Source organism: Bactrocera neohumeralis, chromosome 6 (assembly GCF_024586455.1).
Source record: "Bactrocera neohumeralis isolate Rockhampton chromosome 6, APGP_CSIRO_Bneo_wtdbg2-racon-allhic-juicebox.fasta_v2, whole genome shotgun sequence".
Lineage (NCBI taxonomy): Eukaryota > Metazoa > Arthropoda > Insecta > Diptera > Tephritidae > Bactrocera > Bactrocera neohumeralis.
Window position 1 is genome coordinate 69,347,623 of NC_065923.1, and position 15,999 is coordinate 69,363,621.

The window sequence follows — 15,999 nt, forward strand, 5'->3', positions numbered from 1 at the left end:
TGTCGCTGTCGTCGTCGCCGTTGCCGTCGTTATCGCAGCTGGGTCTTCGTAGGTTGTTCGTCATTGATTTTTTATTTTTTCCAACGCAGTTCCGCAAACGGCAGTGAAAAAATTTTGTGTCTTTCAAATAAAATTCCCTAACATCATAATTTGTTGCAATTAATTGCAAATTTGTGGAAAATTTGCAATTATGGGCGACAATGAGCAAAAGGCGCTGCAATTGATGGCTGAGGCCGAGAAGAAATTAACGCAGCAAAAAGGCTTTCTCGGTTCACTTTTTGGGTGAGTGTGTGTGTGCACCATACTGCTCCAACTGGAGTAGCAGCTCTTAATTGTGTCGTTTATTGAGTAATTGCATATGTGAAATATAAATAAACAAACAATGATTCCTTTGTTCAAGAAAACATTGCAAATGCTTTATATATAGTACATGTTTTTTGCGAAAATTCATATGTCGCAAGATTATCGATTTTTACACTTGTGTGAAAACAAGAAGTGATGACTAAGCAGTGAAACGTGAAATTTGTATATTATAAATGCAGCTTTAAAGTGCTTCAGAAATGACTTCATTTAAAATTATAATTAGAAAAACGAAATTCCCATACAGTTCATAGTTGAAAAGGGTCACAGATATACACTTGATCTCATTCGTTGTGAAAGCAAACGCGTTGTCGTAATCGTCGTCCATAGCGAATTCGATTTTTCGCAAGATACCTTTGTACGCAACGCCCCGCCTGTCACCCACTTTGTTGGTGTTTACACTACATTTTTCTCACACTTCATACAAGTTCCTTGTTTTTGTGCGCTAAGTCCTGTGTATACTGAAAATTGTGGCGCAGAAGCATAGCCTTTACGTCGCAGCACCTTTCACCCTGCAGTCAGTGGGCTTACCCTAATGGGTTAGTGTGTGTGTATATAAATCTGTGCACTTTAAGCCGATGTGTGCTCATGCAGGCACTTTAATGGATTGCCTACGAATATGTGGAGCGGCTGTGTGTTTGTGTATTTTACTACTTTGAAGTAAATACCTATAGTTATAAGATGTTGTAATACAGTTTGGAGTATTGGGTGGGATGACACCCAAAACTTTATACCGACTTTTACCTTCTTAGAAAAACAAGGTTTGCTGCCAACTTTAATAGTTCCACTTAATCACTACTTAATTATTCATAATTGAGAGATATGACAAGTACGCAGTTTTCAACGAATTTTCTACAAACACAATTTTCTTTTTTAATTAGTATAATTTTTAGATACGTCCTATTAGTTTAGAAACTTATTTTATTTTCAGTGGTTCGAATAAGGTTGAAGATGCCATCGAATGCTACCAACGCGCCGGCAATATGTTCAAAATGTCCAAAAATTGGGCTAAAGCTGGCGAATGCTTCTGTGAGGTAGCCAACTTGCATTCACGTGCTGCTAGTCGTCACGATGCCGGTGTGGCATATGTAGATGCCTCCAACTGCTACAAGAAGGTAAGTGCATATGGAAGCACAAAATTGAGAATTTTGTTAATGTAGCTGCTAAAAATTTACAGATCGATGTCGAGAGCGCTGTCTCCTGCCTACTTAAGGCGATTGACATCTACACCGATATGGGACGCTTTACCATGGCAGCAAAGCATCACCAGAGCATTGCTGAAATGTATGAGACCGACCCAGGAACGCTGGTAAGTCACAAAAAATAATTTTACAATTCAGCAATTTTCTTTATTTACATTGTATGCATGTATTAATTTAACATAACCTCTCAGGCCAAAGCTGTACAGCACTATGAACAAGCTGCTGATTACTTTAAGGGCGAAGAATCGGTGAGTTCAGCCAATAAGTGTATGTTGAAGGTAGCTCAATATGCCGCACAGCTGGAGGATTACGAAAAGGCTATAAACATATATGAGCAGGTGAGTTAAGCTTTTATATATTTATTAACTTTTTTTATTTTAACAATTGCTTTTACTTGCGGTATAGGTGGCAGCTTCATCGCTGGAAAGTTCACTGCTCAAATATAGCGCTAAAGAGTATTTCTTCCGCGCTGCATTATGTCATCTGAGTGTGGATCTGTTGAATGCTCAACATGCTATTGAAAAATATGCACAGCAATATCCAGCATTCCAAGACTCGCGTGAATTCAAGCTCATTAAGGTGAATTTAAATAAATTTTTAGTTGTTGAAACAGAAGGAGATGTCAGAGATCCTAAATAATATATACTATATATCGATTTAACCAAGTCCGTCTGTCTGTATATACTCGGTTTTTGAAATATCTACCTGCAAATTTCGAACCAACCTTTTCTCCACAAGAAACTGCCCATTTAGCGGAAACGCCGTTATCAAACCACTATAGCATATAGGTGCCATACAAACTGAACGATTGAAATAAAGTCCTTATAAGGGTAACTTTTTTATTTGGAAAGATATCTTCACGAAATTTGTCATGGATTATTGTCTTAAGATACGGTACAATCTCCGAACAAATTGTTCAAATCAGTCTACTATAGCATATAGCAGTCATACAACCTATACGCGCAAAATCAAGTCCTTATATGTATATCTTTTTTATTTGACAAGATATCTTCACGAAATTTGGCATGGATTATTAGTTTAAAAAAACGGTACAATATTCGAACAAAATACTTAAATTAGGCCTTTAATGCATATACATAGCTGCCATACAAATTACCATTCAAAATCAAGTTATTTTTTTTTTTTTTTTTTTTTTTGTAAAGCGTATTAAAGCTTCTTTGCCGCTGAAGAGAACGTTTTTTCCAGTTTTTCATATTTTTTTTATACATTTTCCAAAATTTAAATATTATTTATACACATATTTATTGTGTTAACATGTTTTTCTTCCACACATATTAGGTGCTTTGCGAACACTTGGAAGAGCAAAACATCGAAGGCTTCACAGAAGCGGTCAAAGATTACGATAGCATTTCACGTCTGGACCAGTGGTATACCACAATATTGCTTAGAATTAAGAAAGCAGCCGATGAGGATCCCGATTTACGATAAATTTATCATTAATATTATTAATTATATACAAAAAACAAAGAAAACAAAATAATATTATTCCAAATAGTAAACGTATATAAAAAAAGAAGCATAAAACTTAAACGTAACTTTTTAAATTCCACATTCACTTGTCGAATATTCAATAGTTATACATACTACATATATATATAAATACTTTATTTTTGAAACATACTAAAGTAACCCCAGTTAATTAACAAAAAAAACCAAAACCGATTTTATTTTATTTAAACAGTTGAATAAACAAAACTTCATACACATACAGCTATTATTTAAACAAAAACAGTACAATAACAAGGACCACTACACACACAGACACAACTTGACCACAATAAACACAATATACAGCAGACAGTTCCCAATTGCTAATGTTTCGTATAACATAACGGAAAAATAATCAACATTATTACTATTATTAACATAATGGAATGGAAGCAATACTAGCTTCTTAATACCAAAAAAAACAAAAATAAACATATTTTATTTTAAAATTTCATATTGTGTAATACAAAAATGTTTAATAGCTAACGCTAAGAATTGCCTTGCGACAATATATGTAGTTAGCAGAATTTAAATTGTATGGAAAATGGAATTTTTGCATAACTACCAAGCGCTACAGCTGCGCTAAGCGTTGGCAGACAAGTGAAATGTTGAACAGAATGTGCGCTAAAACAATGAAATTGTTATAAAATAATTGTGAGAAATTACTGCTCTTACTAACGACGTATGTACAATGCAAATGTGGCATAAAAATGCATGTGAAAGCGAACAAAGCAAATAACGAACATGCAACGCTGACAAAAATATGCAGGAAATTGAAGAAAATGGAGAAATCTGAACTAATTGGCTAGTGCGATGCGGCGTGTGAATGAATGGAAATACAAACATGCTTGAAATATGCTGTTATATACAATTTAATTGTGTTTTATATTATATATATTGAACTGCGTTTTCGTTTATGGCATATTTTTTGTATTAAAACTCGTTTATATGCACGAACTGTTTGTGTTTGCTGTAAACATAGTTTTTATATAATATTGTTTTACTAATTTGTAAGTGGAAATCGGATAATTTGTTATTGTATAATAAAATTCTACTTTTCTTTGAATAAAAAAGATTTTAATTTTGTAAAAAAAATAAATAAAAATAAAAAAAGCTATAATATATTTTTTCATTTTAATATTCTTAAATGTTTTTTTTCATAAATTTTTTTTAATATTTTAAATAGTTTTTTTATATTTTTAAATATTTTTTTTTAATATTTTAAATTTTTGTTTATATTTTAAAATAATTTTTTTTATATTTTTAATTTTTTTTTTAATATTTTTTTTTTAATTGTTTTTCAATATTTTTTTAATGATGTTTAAAAAATGTTTGTTTAATATTTAGTTTTATGAACAATCTGTTTAATAAAACTGAGTATTTAACAAATATTTTTTAAACATACTTTTTGCTCAAGGCTAACAACTTTTAACAACAACAATATATATGTTGCCAAATAAATATATATAGCGTTATATACTTATATACGTGTATATGTATACTCTTTGTAGCTGTTCGTTACATGTTTCAAATGTTAATTCCGAGTTATAACGTGTTATTTGAAAAAATAAAAAGTTAAAGCTGTAACTTTTTGTGTCAAATTATGAAGATTCAATAATATTTATGCATGTATGCAAACAAATAAATATGTATCACATACAATTTAATGGATTTATTTAGTTAAATGCAAATTATATTATAAAACTTGGTAAATGGTTTATTTGGTTAACTATATAAATGTGTTATAAAAGCAAAATATAATTACAACAACAACAAAAACAACACAATAACTGTGTGTTAGAAAAATAGCTGCATAGCTTGTAAATGCAAAAAAAATGCATGTGTTTGTAGGCAGTTTATAAAAGTGGCAAGGTAGTGAAGGTAGAAGAGAAAAGTGTAGGAAAATTAAATATGGTGTGTGAATACACCTTTACATTTACATATTACAAATAATGTAATGGTTTATTAATAACAAATACATATATATGTACGTATTAATGCATATTTCTATGTATAAAGAAAAATTATTTATAAGAAAACTTGGTAAGCTGGCCAAAAATTAGTTAAGCTGAATACACTGATTCTATAAAAAAAAAGAATATATATATATATACTGCACCAAAACTTAGTTTAGAGAAAATCAAGCCTCAAATAACAACTACATGAGCGCTGTATAAGTTAATTAAAACAAATAACTGACATACATATTTTACCTATAAGCTTAAATATTATATATAACTGCGTATATGAAGCTATTGCTGATTGCAATTAGCAGACAAATATTATTAAACTTAACTCCAAATATTTAACACATCGATAAACTAAAAAAAAAAAAAACTAAAAGAACGCGCATATGAGCATATTTATAAAAAAAAAATTGGGGAGTAAACTTTGACTTATGGTAACCTATAAATTTTTGGTTTATTAAAATAAACATTACCACTGCGTAATTGTTTGTCGATTTATTTTAATAAAATATAAACGTTTACTATAATCATTATTAAATACCAAACAAAAAACAACAATTTATTTTACGCTTGAATTACAACTTATGCCCGCATATTACTAATCCTAATCCTAATACATGCGTAAACGCAAAATTTTATTTACACAACCTATCCACATTTATATACATACATATATATACAAATACATATGTATATATAAACTAACCGGCATTTTGTTCCATCACAAAAAAAAGTACATAATGAAAATCACACAAAAAAGCAAATTATGGCATTAATGACATTAATATAAACAACCAATGACAGGACAACGTCAAAAACTGCTGAAAAGCAAAACAAAGTAAGCCAAAAACAATAAAGATAAACATATAAATGTTAGCAAAACAAAAAACACAAATTAAAAAATCATTTGTAGTGAATTAATAAAACTTACTAGCAAATATAGAAATTCTAACAAAAATTATAATAACAGAAAAATATTAAAAAGTTGATGCCGCGAAGAAAATGATTTATTGTTCTTATATTTAATAACACATAAGAGATGTTTAAGCAACCATTCAGTAAAACAAAAAACACAAATAAGTACTTATTGTAATTACAAAGCAAAAATAAAAATTCCAAGTAAAGTTGGAAAACAATGAAAAAGTAAAGGCATTGTAAGAGCCATGGCCACATAAGCAAAGGAGAGGAATGTAAAAGTTGGAGTTGTTTAGCGAAATGTATAACAGCTTAAGGAAAGTAAAGAAAAACGGTAAATAATGCACAGAGCATAATGCAGGAAAGTCAGTCAGTCACACAGGTTAATAAGAGCAGCTATGAAATAAAATAAAAATAATAATAAAATAAAAAACCAACTCGCCAAAAAAAAGGTTGGCAGCAAGAAAGAAAAAATAATTGGCGCAAGAAAGCAAGTCAAACCATGCGAGAAAAAAATAATTGACAAAAGAAAAAACAAAAAGTCAAAAATAACTGACGTAAAAACAAAAAAAAACGAGTCAAAAATAACTGACGAAAAAACAAATTATAAACAAAACAACTACAAAAAGCAAGTCAAAAACGCATAAAACCCCGAATTCAACAAAAAAATTAAAGACATTTTGACAAAGACTTAAACCTTACTAAAAACTTACAAAGGACAAGACAAGTACTTGAATATGCAATTTACTGCAGCTAAATATGCGTGTTAAAGTTTCAAAACTCTTTCAAAAACATGCAAAATCATGTGATAAGACATGAATACTGGCCAAAAGCGTTCAAAAATACATTGTATTATTCGAAAATCATACAAAACGCACTTAAGCTTGAGTTTCAAAACAGTTTCAAAAATATATGTTTCTGAAAACGTTTAAAAAGCGTTCAAAAATGCATTGGGACATTCGAAAATCACACAAAAAGTGCTTATGCTTAAGTTTCAAAAATATGTATTTCTGAAAATGTTTAACTAGCGTTCAAAAATACATTGTAGCATTCGAAAATCATGCAAGAAGAACTTAAGCTTAAGTTTTCAAAATGTTGCAAAAATATGTGTTTTTGAAAACTTTAAAAAATCGTGCAAAAATGTATTATAGCATTCGAAAATGATACAAAAAGCACTTACGCTTAAGTTTCAAAACTGTTTAAAAAATATATGTATATATCTGAAAATGTTTCGAGAGCGTTCAAAAATGCATTGTTACATTCGAAAATCATGCTAAAAGCTTTTTAAATGTTTCAAAATAATTAAAAATCGTTTGAAACATTTTTATATGTTTTCAGAAATTATGATATTAAAAAACTCAAACTCTGTGCTTAAAACAAGTGCAAACTGTTGAAAATTTAACGTAAACCTAAAAAACAACGCAAACAAGTTGGTTTTGAACATGTTAATTGACAAAGTGTTGACGCTATTTTATTTAAAGCAGACACAACTACTTCAAAAAAGTTGAAAACGAATTTACATAATTTTCGAAAATGTTAGAAATGCAATTAAAAATTTCGAAAGCATTAAAAATGCTAATAAAATTTTCGAAAACAATAAAAATGCATCTCAAAATGCTTTTAGTTTTTAAAACGTGTTGTTATGCCTTTGCAGTATTTTCCAAAAACTAAAAAAAACTCAGATATATGGTTTTCCAACCAATTAACAACTCAAACACCTTGATTTCGAATGAAAATCTATATGAAGGCGTTTGAAACGTGTCAAAACCGTTGCGAAAATGTTTGATAATCTTAAAACTATTTCAAACACATTGATTTCGAGCAAATTGGTAACGCAAACTTTTTGAGTACTGCAGTTTTTGAAAAAATATTGACTAAGCGCTTGTGTTTTGAGCATTTAAGTTTTTGAAAAATTTTAAAAATACACGCCAACGTATTCGAAACTAAACGCATATTTGCAAAAATGTCAAAAGCGCACCAATAACGGACTGTTTATAAAACAAAAAAATGCAAATACACAAATGCATTGAAATTAAATATTATTAATTATTACATAATATTGCAAAAATAATATGTATTTAAAAATAATTTCATTTCTATGCATTTGTGCCTTGCTAAAAAACCAAAATTTAAAACACATTAATGTTTTGTAAACGGCTTAAAAATATAAATTAATAATATAACCTCACATTTTCACAAAATCACTATATCACACTCACTTATGTACCATAGCCAATATTTCACTCAAAATACTCGAAATAAGCTTGCATGCACTCACTTGTACAATAAGAATTTTGTGACCAAAGCAGATTTCCAAAACAAACAAAAATTAAAAAATTGTTGAAAAGTGGTCTGAAATGAATTTTGGATTTTCTATGTGCAATATTTGTTTGTAAAAGTAACAACAACAAAGCAAATATTGTTGAAAAGTGGTTTAAAATGATTTTTGGACTTTCTTGGAGCGATAAAAGTGTTAATAAAAAAACCTAGAATCGCTTTGGTTGCAAAAGCAAAACTAATTCTAAAAACTCAACTCTGCATTTTTTCATATTACAATAACAACTCATAATACCGTAGGGGCAATTGTTAGACAAATACAACACTATACAATTTTCGAATTCTATAATTCACTGCAACTTTAAAATCTAAACTTTAACTCATTAAAAAGTGCAACGCACATTACGAAAAAAAAAACAAAAACAAAAAATATATATATATATGTATTAATTCAATTTATATAGTAATTTGTCAAATTAAGTAGTAGAAAATTGCACCAAAGCGCAACAAACATACACACACACAATCAATGAATGCAAAAAAACAAAAACTATACTAAAAAATTAATTGCAAAAACAACAAAAATAATAAAATTAATTACATAACTCACAACGATACATTAAATTTCAATTTCATTAATTATAAAACAGCAACAACATGCAATTTCAGTGATTTTCGAACTTAAAATTCGTGTGTAATTCGATAAAAATCAATAGTTGAAACATTAAACCGTACACTGACCACTAAAAATCAGGAAATATCAAATGATAAAACAAAAAAAAAAAAACAAAAAATTGTAGCGCAACAAAATTTAGTAAATTGAAGTGAAATACCAAAAGAAAACACGAAAATCTTTATGTCACCGCCGTTGAATTGAATAAGTATTTAAAAAAAAATTAATAATAATATTTAATTAATATGTATTAATGATGAATGTATGGCATTTAAATTGGTGGTGTTCAGAGCTTGAATGAGAGGCGCCAAAGTCCCGTCAAACTTAAGTGAAACTGAAAAAATTGCACGGCAAAGTATTTTACTTTTGAAAATTGTACGAATTGTAATGTTGAAATAAACAACCATAAAAAACCAAAAAAAAAAACAACAATGAAAATAATGAAAATGAAAATAAAATGTTGAAGCATTTGCAGTTTAAGCAGTCGATGTAACAGTTGTATAAGAAGAACAACAACAAAAACAGCGTTAAGAAGCGTTAAATGGGTGTGCATTTTCAAGCCACCCGATGATAATATTAAATTTGCTTTGAGGGTCACAAATATCGAAATTTCCATCTCAACTATTAATTGTTGATTAGTAAAAAATTAAAATAATTAATGTTTAAGAAAAATAAAGCAAAAATGCATTAAATTTAAAATAATTATAGCAAAAGTTGAAGCGATTAAGTAAATTGAAACCAAAAACCAGAAAAACAAAAAATCAAATGTAATAAAATAAAATTCAATTAAATACTTAATTGTTAAGCAACAACAACTAAAACAAAGAAAAAACAAATTTTACTATAATTCAAACACTAATGCTCTAAACAAAAGAAAACTATCAAAATAACTTAAATTTAAACTTTCACTCATCTAAACACACACACACATACATACATACATAAACATTTGACAATTGCCCTAAAAAATTAAAAAAAAACATAATTACATTAATAAAAATATATTGAATTAAAAAAATATAAATAAATAAATAGAAATCAAACAGCCGTTTATGAACGTTATACAACAACAACAACATTAAAAAAATATATATATAAATAAATACAAATTATGAAATAAATATTACAGCAACAACAACAATATTAAAAAATATACATAAATAAATAAATACAAATTATAAAATAAATATTACAACAACAATATTAAAAAATGTATAAATAAATAAATACAAATTATAAAATCGATAAGACCAAAACATTTAACATAATTACAAATTACAACAACAAAAATTATAAAAGCCTTTTATGAACAATGTAAAAACAACAAACAACAACAAATATCATAAATTACAACAACAAATACAAAAATTTACAATAACAAATTTCATAAATTACAACAAAAATGTAATAAATTACAACAACAAATATGATAAACGTTATGAATTACAACAACAAATATGATAACAGGTGTTTATAAACGCTATAAATTACAACAACAATTTTCAGAACAGCTGTTTATAAACGTTAAAAATTACAACAACAAATATGGTGACAGCCGTCTATAAACGCTATTAACAACAAATATGTCTGATAACAGCTGTTTACAGACGTTATAATTTACAACAACAATCTGATAACAGCTGTTCATAACCATTATAAATTACAACAACGTATAATAATTAAAATGACAAAACGTTTATTAATGTTAAAAATTACAACAACAAATATGTTATATGCTGCCAACTAAAAAAGTTATGCAAAACTAAAACAAATTACATACACACACAAACGGCAATGTTATAAATTAAATTAAAAAATAATAATTAAATTTGAAAAAAAATCTGTAAATTAAAAGTAAAGTTTCAAACTAACAAAAAGCAACTGCAAATTGCAAAAATGGAAATTTGGATAAAAAATTGCTAGATTGCAAACAAAAATTCATAAATTAAAAAAATTCCAAATTGCAAAAGAATCTTGCAAATTAAAAAAAAATCTCAAAACTGAAAAAGAAACTAAAATTTCCCAAAAATTCAAATTCGAAAAAAATTTAATTCCATACATTAAAAAAAATTGTAAAATGCAAAAAAATTGGAAATTTTATCAAAAAATTGCAACTTCGAAAAAAAATTTCAAATCGCAAACGAATCTTGCAAAACGTAAAACAATCCAAAAATTAGAAAAAGGCTCATGCAATAAAAAAAAAAACCAAAATTGAAAAAAGTAAACTAAAACTTCTCAGCAAAAGAAATCACTGCAATTCACCGAGCGCAAACATTGAAAGTGAAATGAAGAAAGTGTTTATAAGTACCGTTTTACACTAGCGCGTGCATATGTATGCAATTTACTTAATTAATGAAGTATTAAGTAGCCTTAATTATGCAAAAATTTCAATTTCCCCAAACATTTAATTGCGTTTACACAATATGAAAAGTTAATAAACAAAAAAACACAAAACAAAACTAAAAGAAAATTCGTTTTAATTGCATAATTGCATTGCGTGACAATAAGTTCGCTTGGGCACACACAGCTCGGCATCAAGTAAGTACTTGGAAAGGTAGAGCGTCATATAAAAGATTGAGTAACGGTATTGTGTTAACATTTTAGGGTTTCAGGCTCACTCGAAAATACAAATAATAATTTTATAATTCATAAATAATAAAAAAATGTTAAAAAACGCATGAACCCAAATTAGGGAGAGGAGCGAATTCGATCCCCAATGTAGTTATTGCAGCGGCAGAAAGCATTCTTGAAGTAATTTCGAGACATGGGGTCGAGTTGACCATTCCCTGGCCGGTTAAGAACCACATCCGCTACGTTTACTTAATACCAGATTGTCATGGGAGCCTTCGTCTCTATTATCAAAAACCTGAGACAGTCGATTTTCATAAGCTTATCTTTGGTGAACAGGTTCGCCTCAGCAAAACAGGAAGTTATCAGTTGGTGTGAGCTCTGGACTATATTGTGGATTCATAAGAATCTATCAACCAAGATCCTGGAGTTTCTGACGAATCATTACCAGTTTTTGATTGCGCCCTGGCGTTAACCCGCAGGTTCAAATTAAAATTTTAATCATAGGTGAGCGGCTTCCTGCCAGCACCACCGAACAGATGGCAGAACCTGATCTGATCGTAAATCCTAACTAAGGTTTACATCGGCTCGATTCATCCCCTAAGTATGGTTACCTTCGCTTCCAGCTTCGCTCCTTCCCATAAATTGGAAGCGTTCTGACTGCTTCCCTTAGCGTCGGGTCTTCGTTAAATTTCAAGATTTTCACACCGTTTAGCCATCCTGCTCCATCAAATGACGGTATGAGTGCACTCGATTCGGCGTCCATTTTCGAGAAGAGGGCTTCCAATAGCTTATTTTCCATTATTTGTCTATGAGCTGCGGTTACTGCGGTCTATGAACGCAACGGTTAAATGCCGTTTCACAATCTCATTGGCCGCCGCTGCCTTGGACATTGTCGGTTTCTCGTCAGTGTGCTTGATGTCTAGCTTCCCGGTTACGTCTTTGCACTTCCTCTTTTTCGAGGGCAACTTTGGTTCGCTCTTCGTCGAACGCTGCCTCTCTCCAGCGATCTGCTCCTAAATGCGATTAGCATACGCTGGATCCGAGGCATTACAGCAATTTCGAGTGTCGAAGTGCCCTTAGGCGAAGCCAACCGTTTCACCTCTTCTTCTTTCAGGCTGGTCTTTCCTTCGAAGCGGTTGCATATTCCGACCGCCTCCTTGTACCTCTCTTTTGCCAGAGTTGGAACCCTCGGTCGCCTGCACAGAAGAGCGAAGAAGTTCTTCTTCCCCTTCCGCGTTTATGCTTACAGTGCTTTCTTGGTCCGAGTCTTCATGGACTATGGCACCCGTGCGCTGTAAAGCAACCTGTTGCCATTGCAGAGGAGGTGTGGCTGCTCTTACAATCGCTGTGACCGCCGGTGGTAGCAGCTTCACCTCTCACCGACGTTTGGAACGATATCCTAGTCCACTTCGTTCGTTTGTTGTCCGCCATTTTGAGTTTTTGATTTGATTGATTCGGGGGTCTCTACTTCTACCGTTTTATACCTACCGCCAGGTACCTCATTTACAATTGTCGTTGTATTACCCATTCACCTACTTCTGAGGATGCATATAAAGCAGTCGAACATAAGGGAATAATTGGGAAAATACGTCAGCCTTTCCTAGGAGCCGCCTGGCTGCAATGTAATGAATCTGACAGGAGTCGGCTTGACATTGTAGGCAGCGACACCCATTGCCCACATTGCATTTTTTTCGGACTACTGATTAATCACAAATCAAGAGCTTGGCAATATTACTCGCCCACCAACGCATCTTGGCGACTCGAATCATTCGGAAAGTACTTAAAAATATGAAGGTATATATTGCCTTTCTGGAGCAGACTTTTGAGCAAGAGAAAATAAAAACTCTCATCGAGAACCACAGTTCCAACATATTCATGCACCCGTATAAAAGTTGGTTTCATTAGTTTTATATTAGAGTCTATAAAAAGTCACTCACTACCTTCCCATCATCAAAATATGTACTTTCTCATATCCGTTGCCGACAATGAGCTCTAAGCATTATTCAAAACATGTTAGAACAATAGCGCTCAATATGCCTCTCAATCGCATAGCAGTATATAGAGCGTGCAATCCAATTCAAATCGGCTTTGATTCTCTGTTGACTGCTTGAAGTCATATGAAACCATAATAGGGAATCCCCTTGATAAATCAGAAATCAGCAATTTGTAAAGTGTCATCTGAAGTCAGCACAGTAGTAAAAGTGAAATTGAACAGTTCTAACCAGTTTGTTGACGTCTTCCTCATACTTATTTGATACGAGGAAAGTGCGATAAGACTACAAAATTGCACTTACGAAAGCCTGACTTAAGCCGGGTTAAATATAGCTAATCCATATCTACCATAAATAAGTATTTGGTTCACGAAGAATTGACGCAAATCCATTGAGACTGGAGTTAACTAGTTTTTTTGACCGGATATCGCAATCGCGTACTTAGATAATCAACGACTTCATTGAGTCGGGTACTCGGATTATTATAGCCGTTATATTGAGTACGTACTTCAGTCACTTTGGTAGTATTTTTCCGGCAAAACAAAAATTATGGCCACTTAATTTATGCTTACTTCCATTTATATAATACAAAAAATTATAAAATTAGTTGCAAAAGGTCACTGCTTTATCACACGGCCCTCGTGCATAAAACATGTTTATTCTCCGTTTCTATATGTGAGTAATCTTTCGGAAATCCCCTGAAAAACACAATTAGTTCTGCTGCAATTCGCTTGCGGTAAAAGCAAATACCCTTTTTTGAGAAAAAATATAACCGAAAAGTGAATATATTTTTTAAGACGGACTCTTTGAAATTTTTACGCACACCCTTGCTACATTTTTCGACTGAATTTATTCTACTCAGACGTGCTTATATTTAGGTTAGGTGTCTAAAGCTGATTTTCTATACAGAGATCACAAGATCACACTCGGATGGCCTGGTCTAATCACTTTTGTGTCGCCAAAACGCCTTGAATCTGTCGCAAATCTGCTTAGTCGATTGATCTGGTATAGAAATATATAGAGCACCGGTATAGCTTATATATGAGATTCTGCTTTCGTTCGCTAAGATCAAATGAAGTACGAAAAAATTGCCGATAGGCTGACGGATTTTTGTTACAAGTTTGTCAGTTAAGAAGTGCATTCGCACAGCGGTATGAATAATCTCTACACCACACAAATTGAGAGTATGACTAGACTGTGCTGTGATGAATCAAATCTTTATATTTTTTTATATTTTTACACAAATACTAAGCCGACATATGTAGCTTAATGATGTTGGATTGTATGCCAAAAAAAGTATACATATATACATATGTATATGTTTATTTGATACTGCCGAGATAAGAATTTTTTATAGGCCTTTTATTGGCGTTTTTTCTTCATAAAACCCAGTTCTATATTTCCAGTTAATAATCAATGTCGTCGTATAACTCGTAAATCTCATCGTTCCAGCGAATGCGGTATTCACCATAAATCTTCCGCAGAACCTTTCTCTCGAAAACTCGTAACGTCGACTCATCAGATGTTGTCATCGTCCATGCCTCTCTTAAATTAAAAGCCTACAAAATACAGCTTATGCAAAAACTGAAGCCGCTGTTGAAAAGTTCCAAAAAGATCTGACGTTTTCGAGCCAAATTTTGTTCAGCGATGAGTGCAATTTCGGGCTCAATGGGTATGTAAATAAACGAAATTGCCGCATTTGGGACGAAGGGCAACCTGAAGAGATTCAAGAGATGTCATTTCAACCAGAAAAAGCAATGGTTTGGTGTGGTTTGTGGGCTGGTGGAATCATCGGTCCATATTCCTTCAAAAATGTTGTCATACAAACTGACCGAACAAAGTTCTTGTAAGGTATGTTTTGTTTTTGTGAAGGATATTATAGCTTCGAAGCAACCGAAGTCAACGTTTTTTCTTGTTTTTAAAATATTATAAACAATTTCGACCTTCGAACCGCATAATGTAGAAATATGTGTATATGTATGTATATACTGCAGATAAGTCTTCGTAGTAAGAAAAAATTATAAAAATCACCAAATAGTTATTTGCATAATGAAAGTTTTAGTATATAAAATTATGCATTGGATTAAGTGTGCTATTGTTTGTAAACAATAAATTTCAAAATTTTATTGAGAACAAAGAGAAATGCAAATTTTAAAGCGGCAACAAGCACTCAATGAGTTGCGTCACGTTGTTGTTCTTATTTTTTCACATACAGTGTGTTATTTTGAAAAAATATACTAATTAAAACCGAAAAAATTTACATTATTATAATATTTTTTTCAGAAAATGTGTTTTTTGTATGTTTTTTCAGAAAATATTTTTTCTATAACTTTATTCATGCGTTTTTGCCAACATTTTAACGTTTATTTAAGAAAATCATGTACAATGATATTATTCAAAGTATTGTCCAATTGAAGCTATAACATTTTTCCTTCTTTCTGGCGATTTGTGGATTCCTGCGCAGGTTCGATTGCCAAGAAAGAATTAAGCCAATTTTTAATACCCTTTTCTGATGTGAACCGCTTTCCTGTGAG

General features: G+C 31.0%; 1 protein-coding gene across 1 annotated transcript; it reads left to right on the forward strand.

Annotated features, from left to right (window-relative positions):
- On the forward strand, positions 1-3,862 carry LOC126763796 (alpha-soluble NSF attachment protein). Its single transcript, XM_050481611.1, has 6 exons — positions 1-282; positions 1,292-1,475; positions 1,538-1,669; positions 1,754-1,900; positions 1,968-2,141; positions 2,862-3,862. The coding sequence occupies exons 1-6, from the start codon at positions 191-193 to the stop codon at positions 3,009-3,011; spliced, it is 879 nt and encodes a 292-aa protein (XP_050337568.1). The 5' UTR covers positions 1-190; the 3' UTR covers positions 3,012-3,862.
- Positions 3,863-15,999: the final 12,137 nt, after the last annotated feature.

Coding starts and splice junctions, on each gene's coding strand:
- LOC126763796 (XM_050481611.1), top strand. CDS start 191: ATGGGCGACAATGAGCAAAAGGCGCTGCAATTGATGGCTGAGGCCGAG. Junction 283..1,291: donor TTTCTCGGTTCACTTTTTGG/GTGAGTGTGTGT, acceptor TTTTATTTTCAG/TGGTTCGAATAAGGTTGAAG. Junction 1,670..1,753: donor AGACCGACCCAGGAACGCTG/GTAAGTCACAAA, acceptor ATAACCTCTCAG/GCCAAAGCTGTACAGCACTA.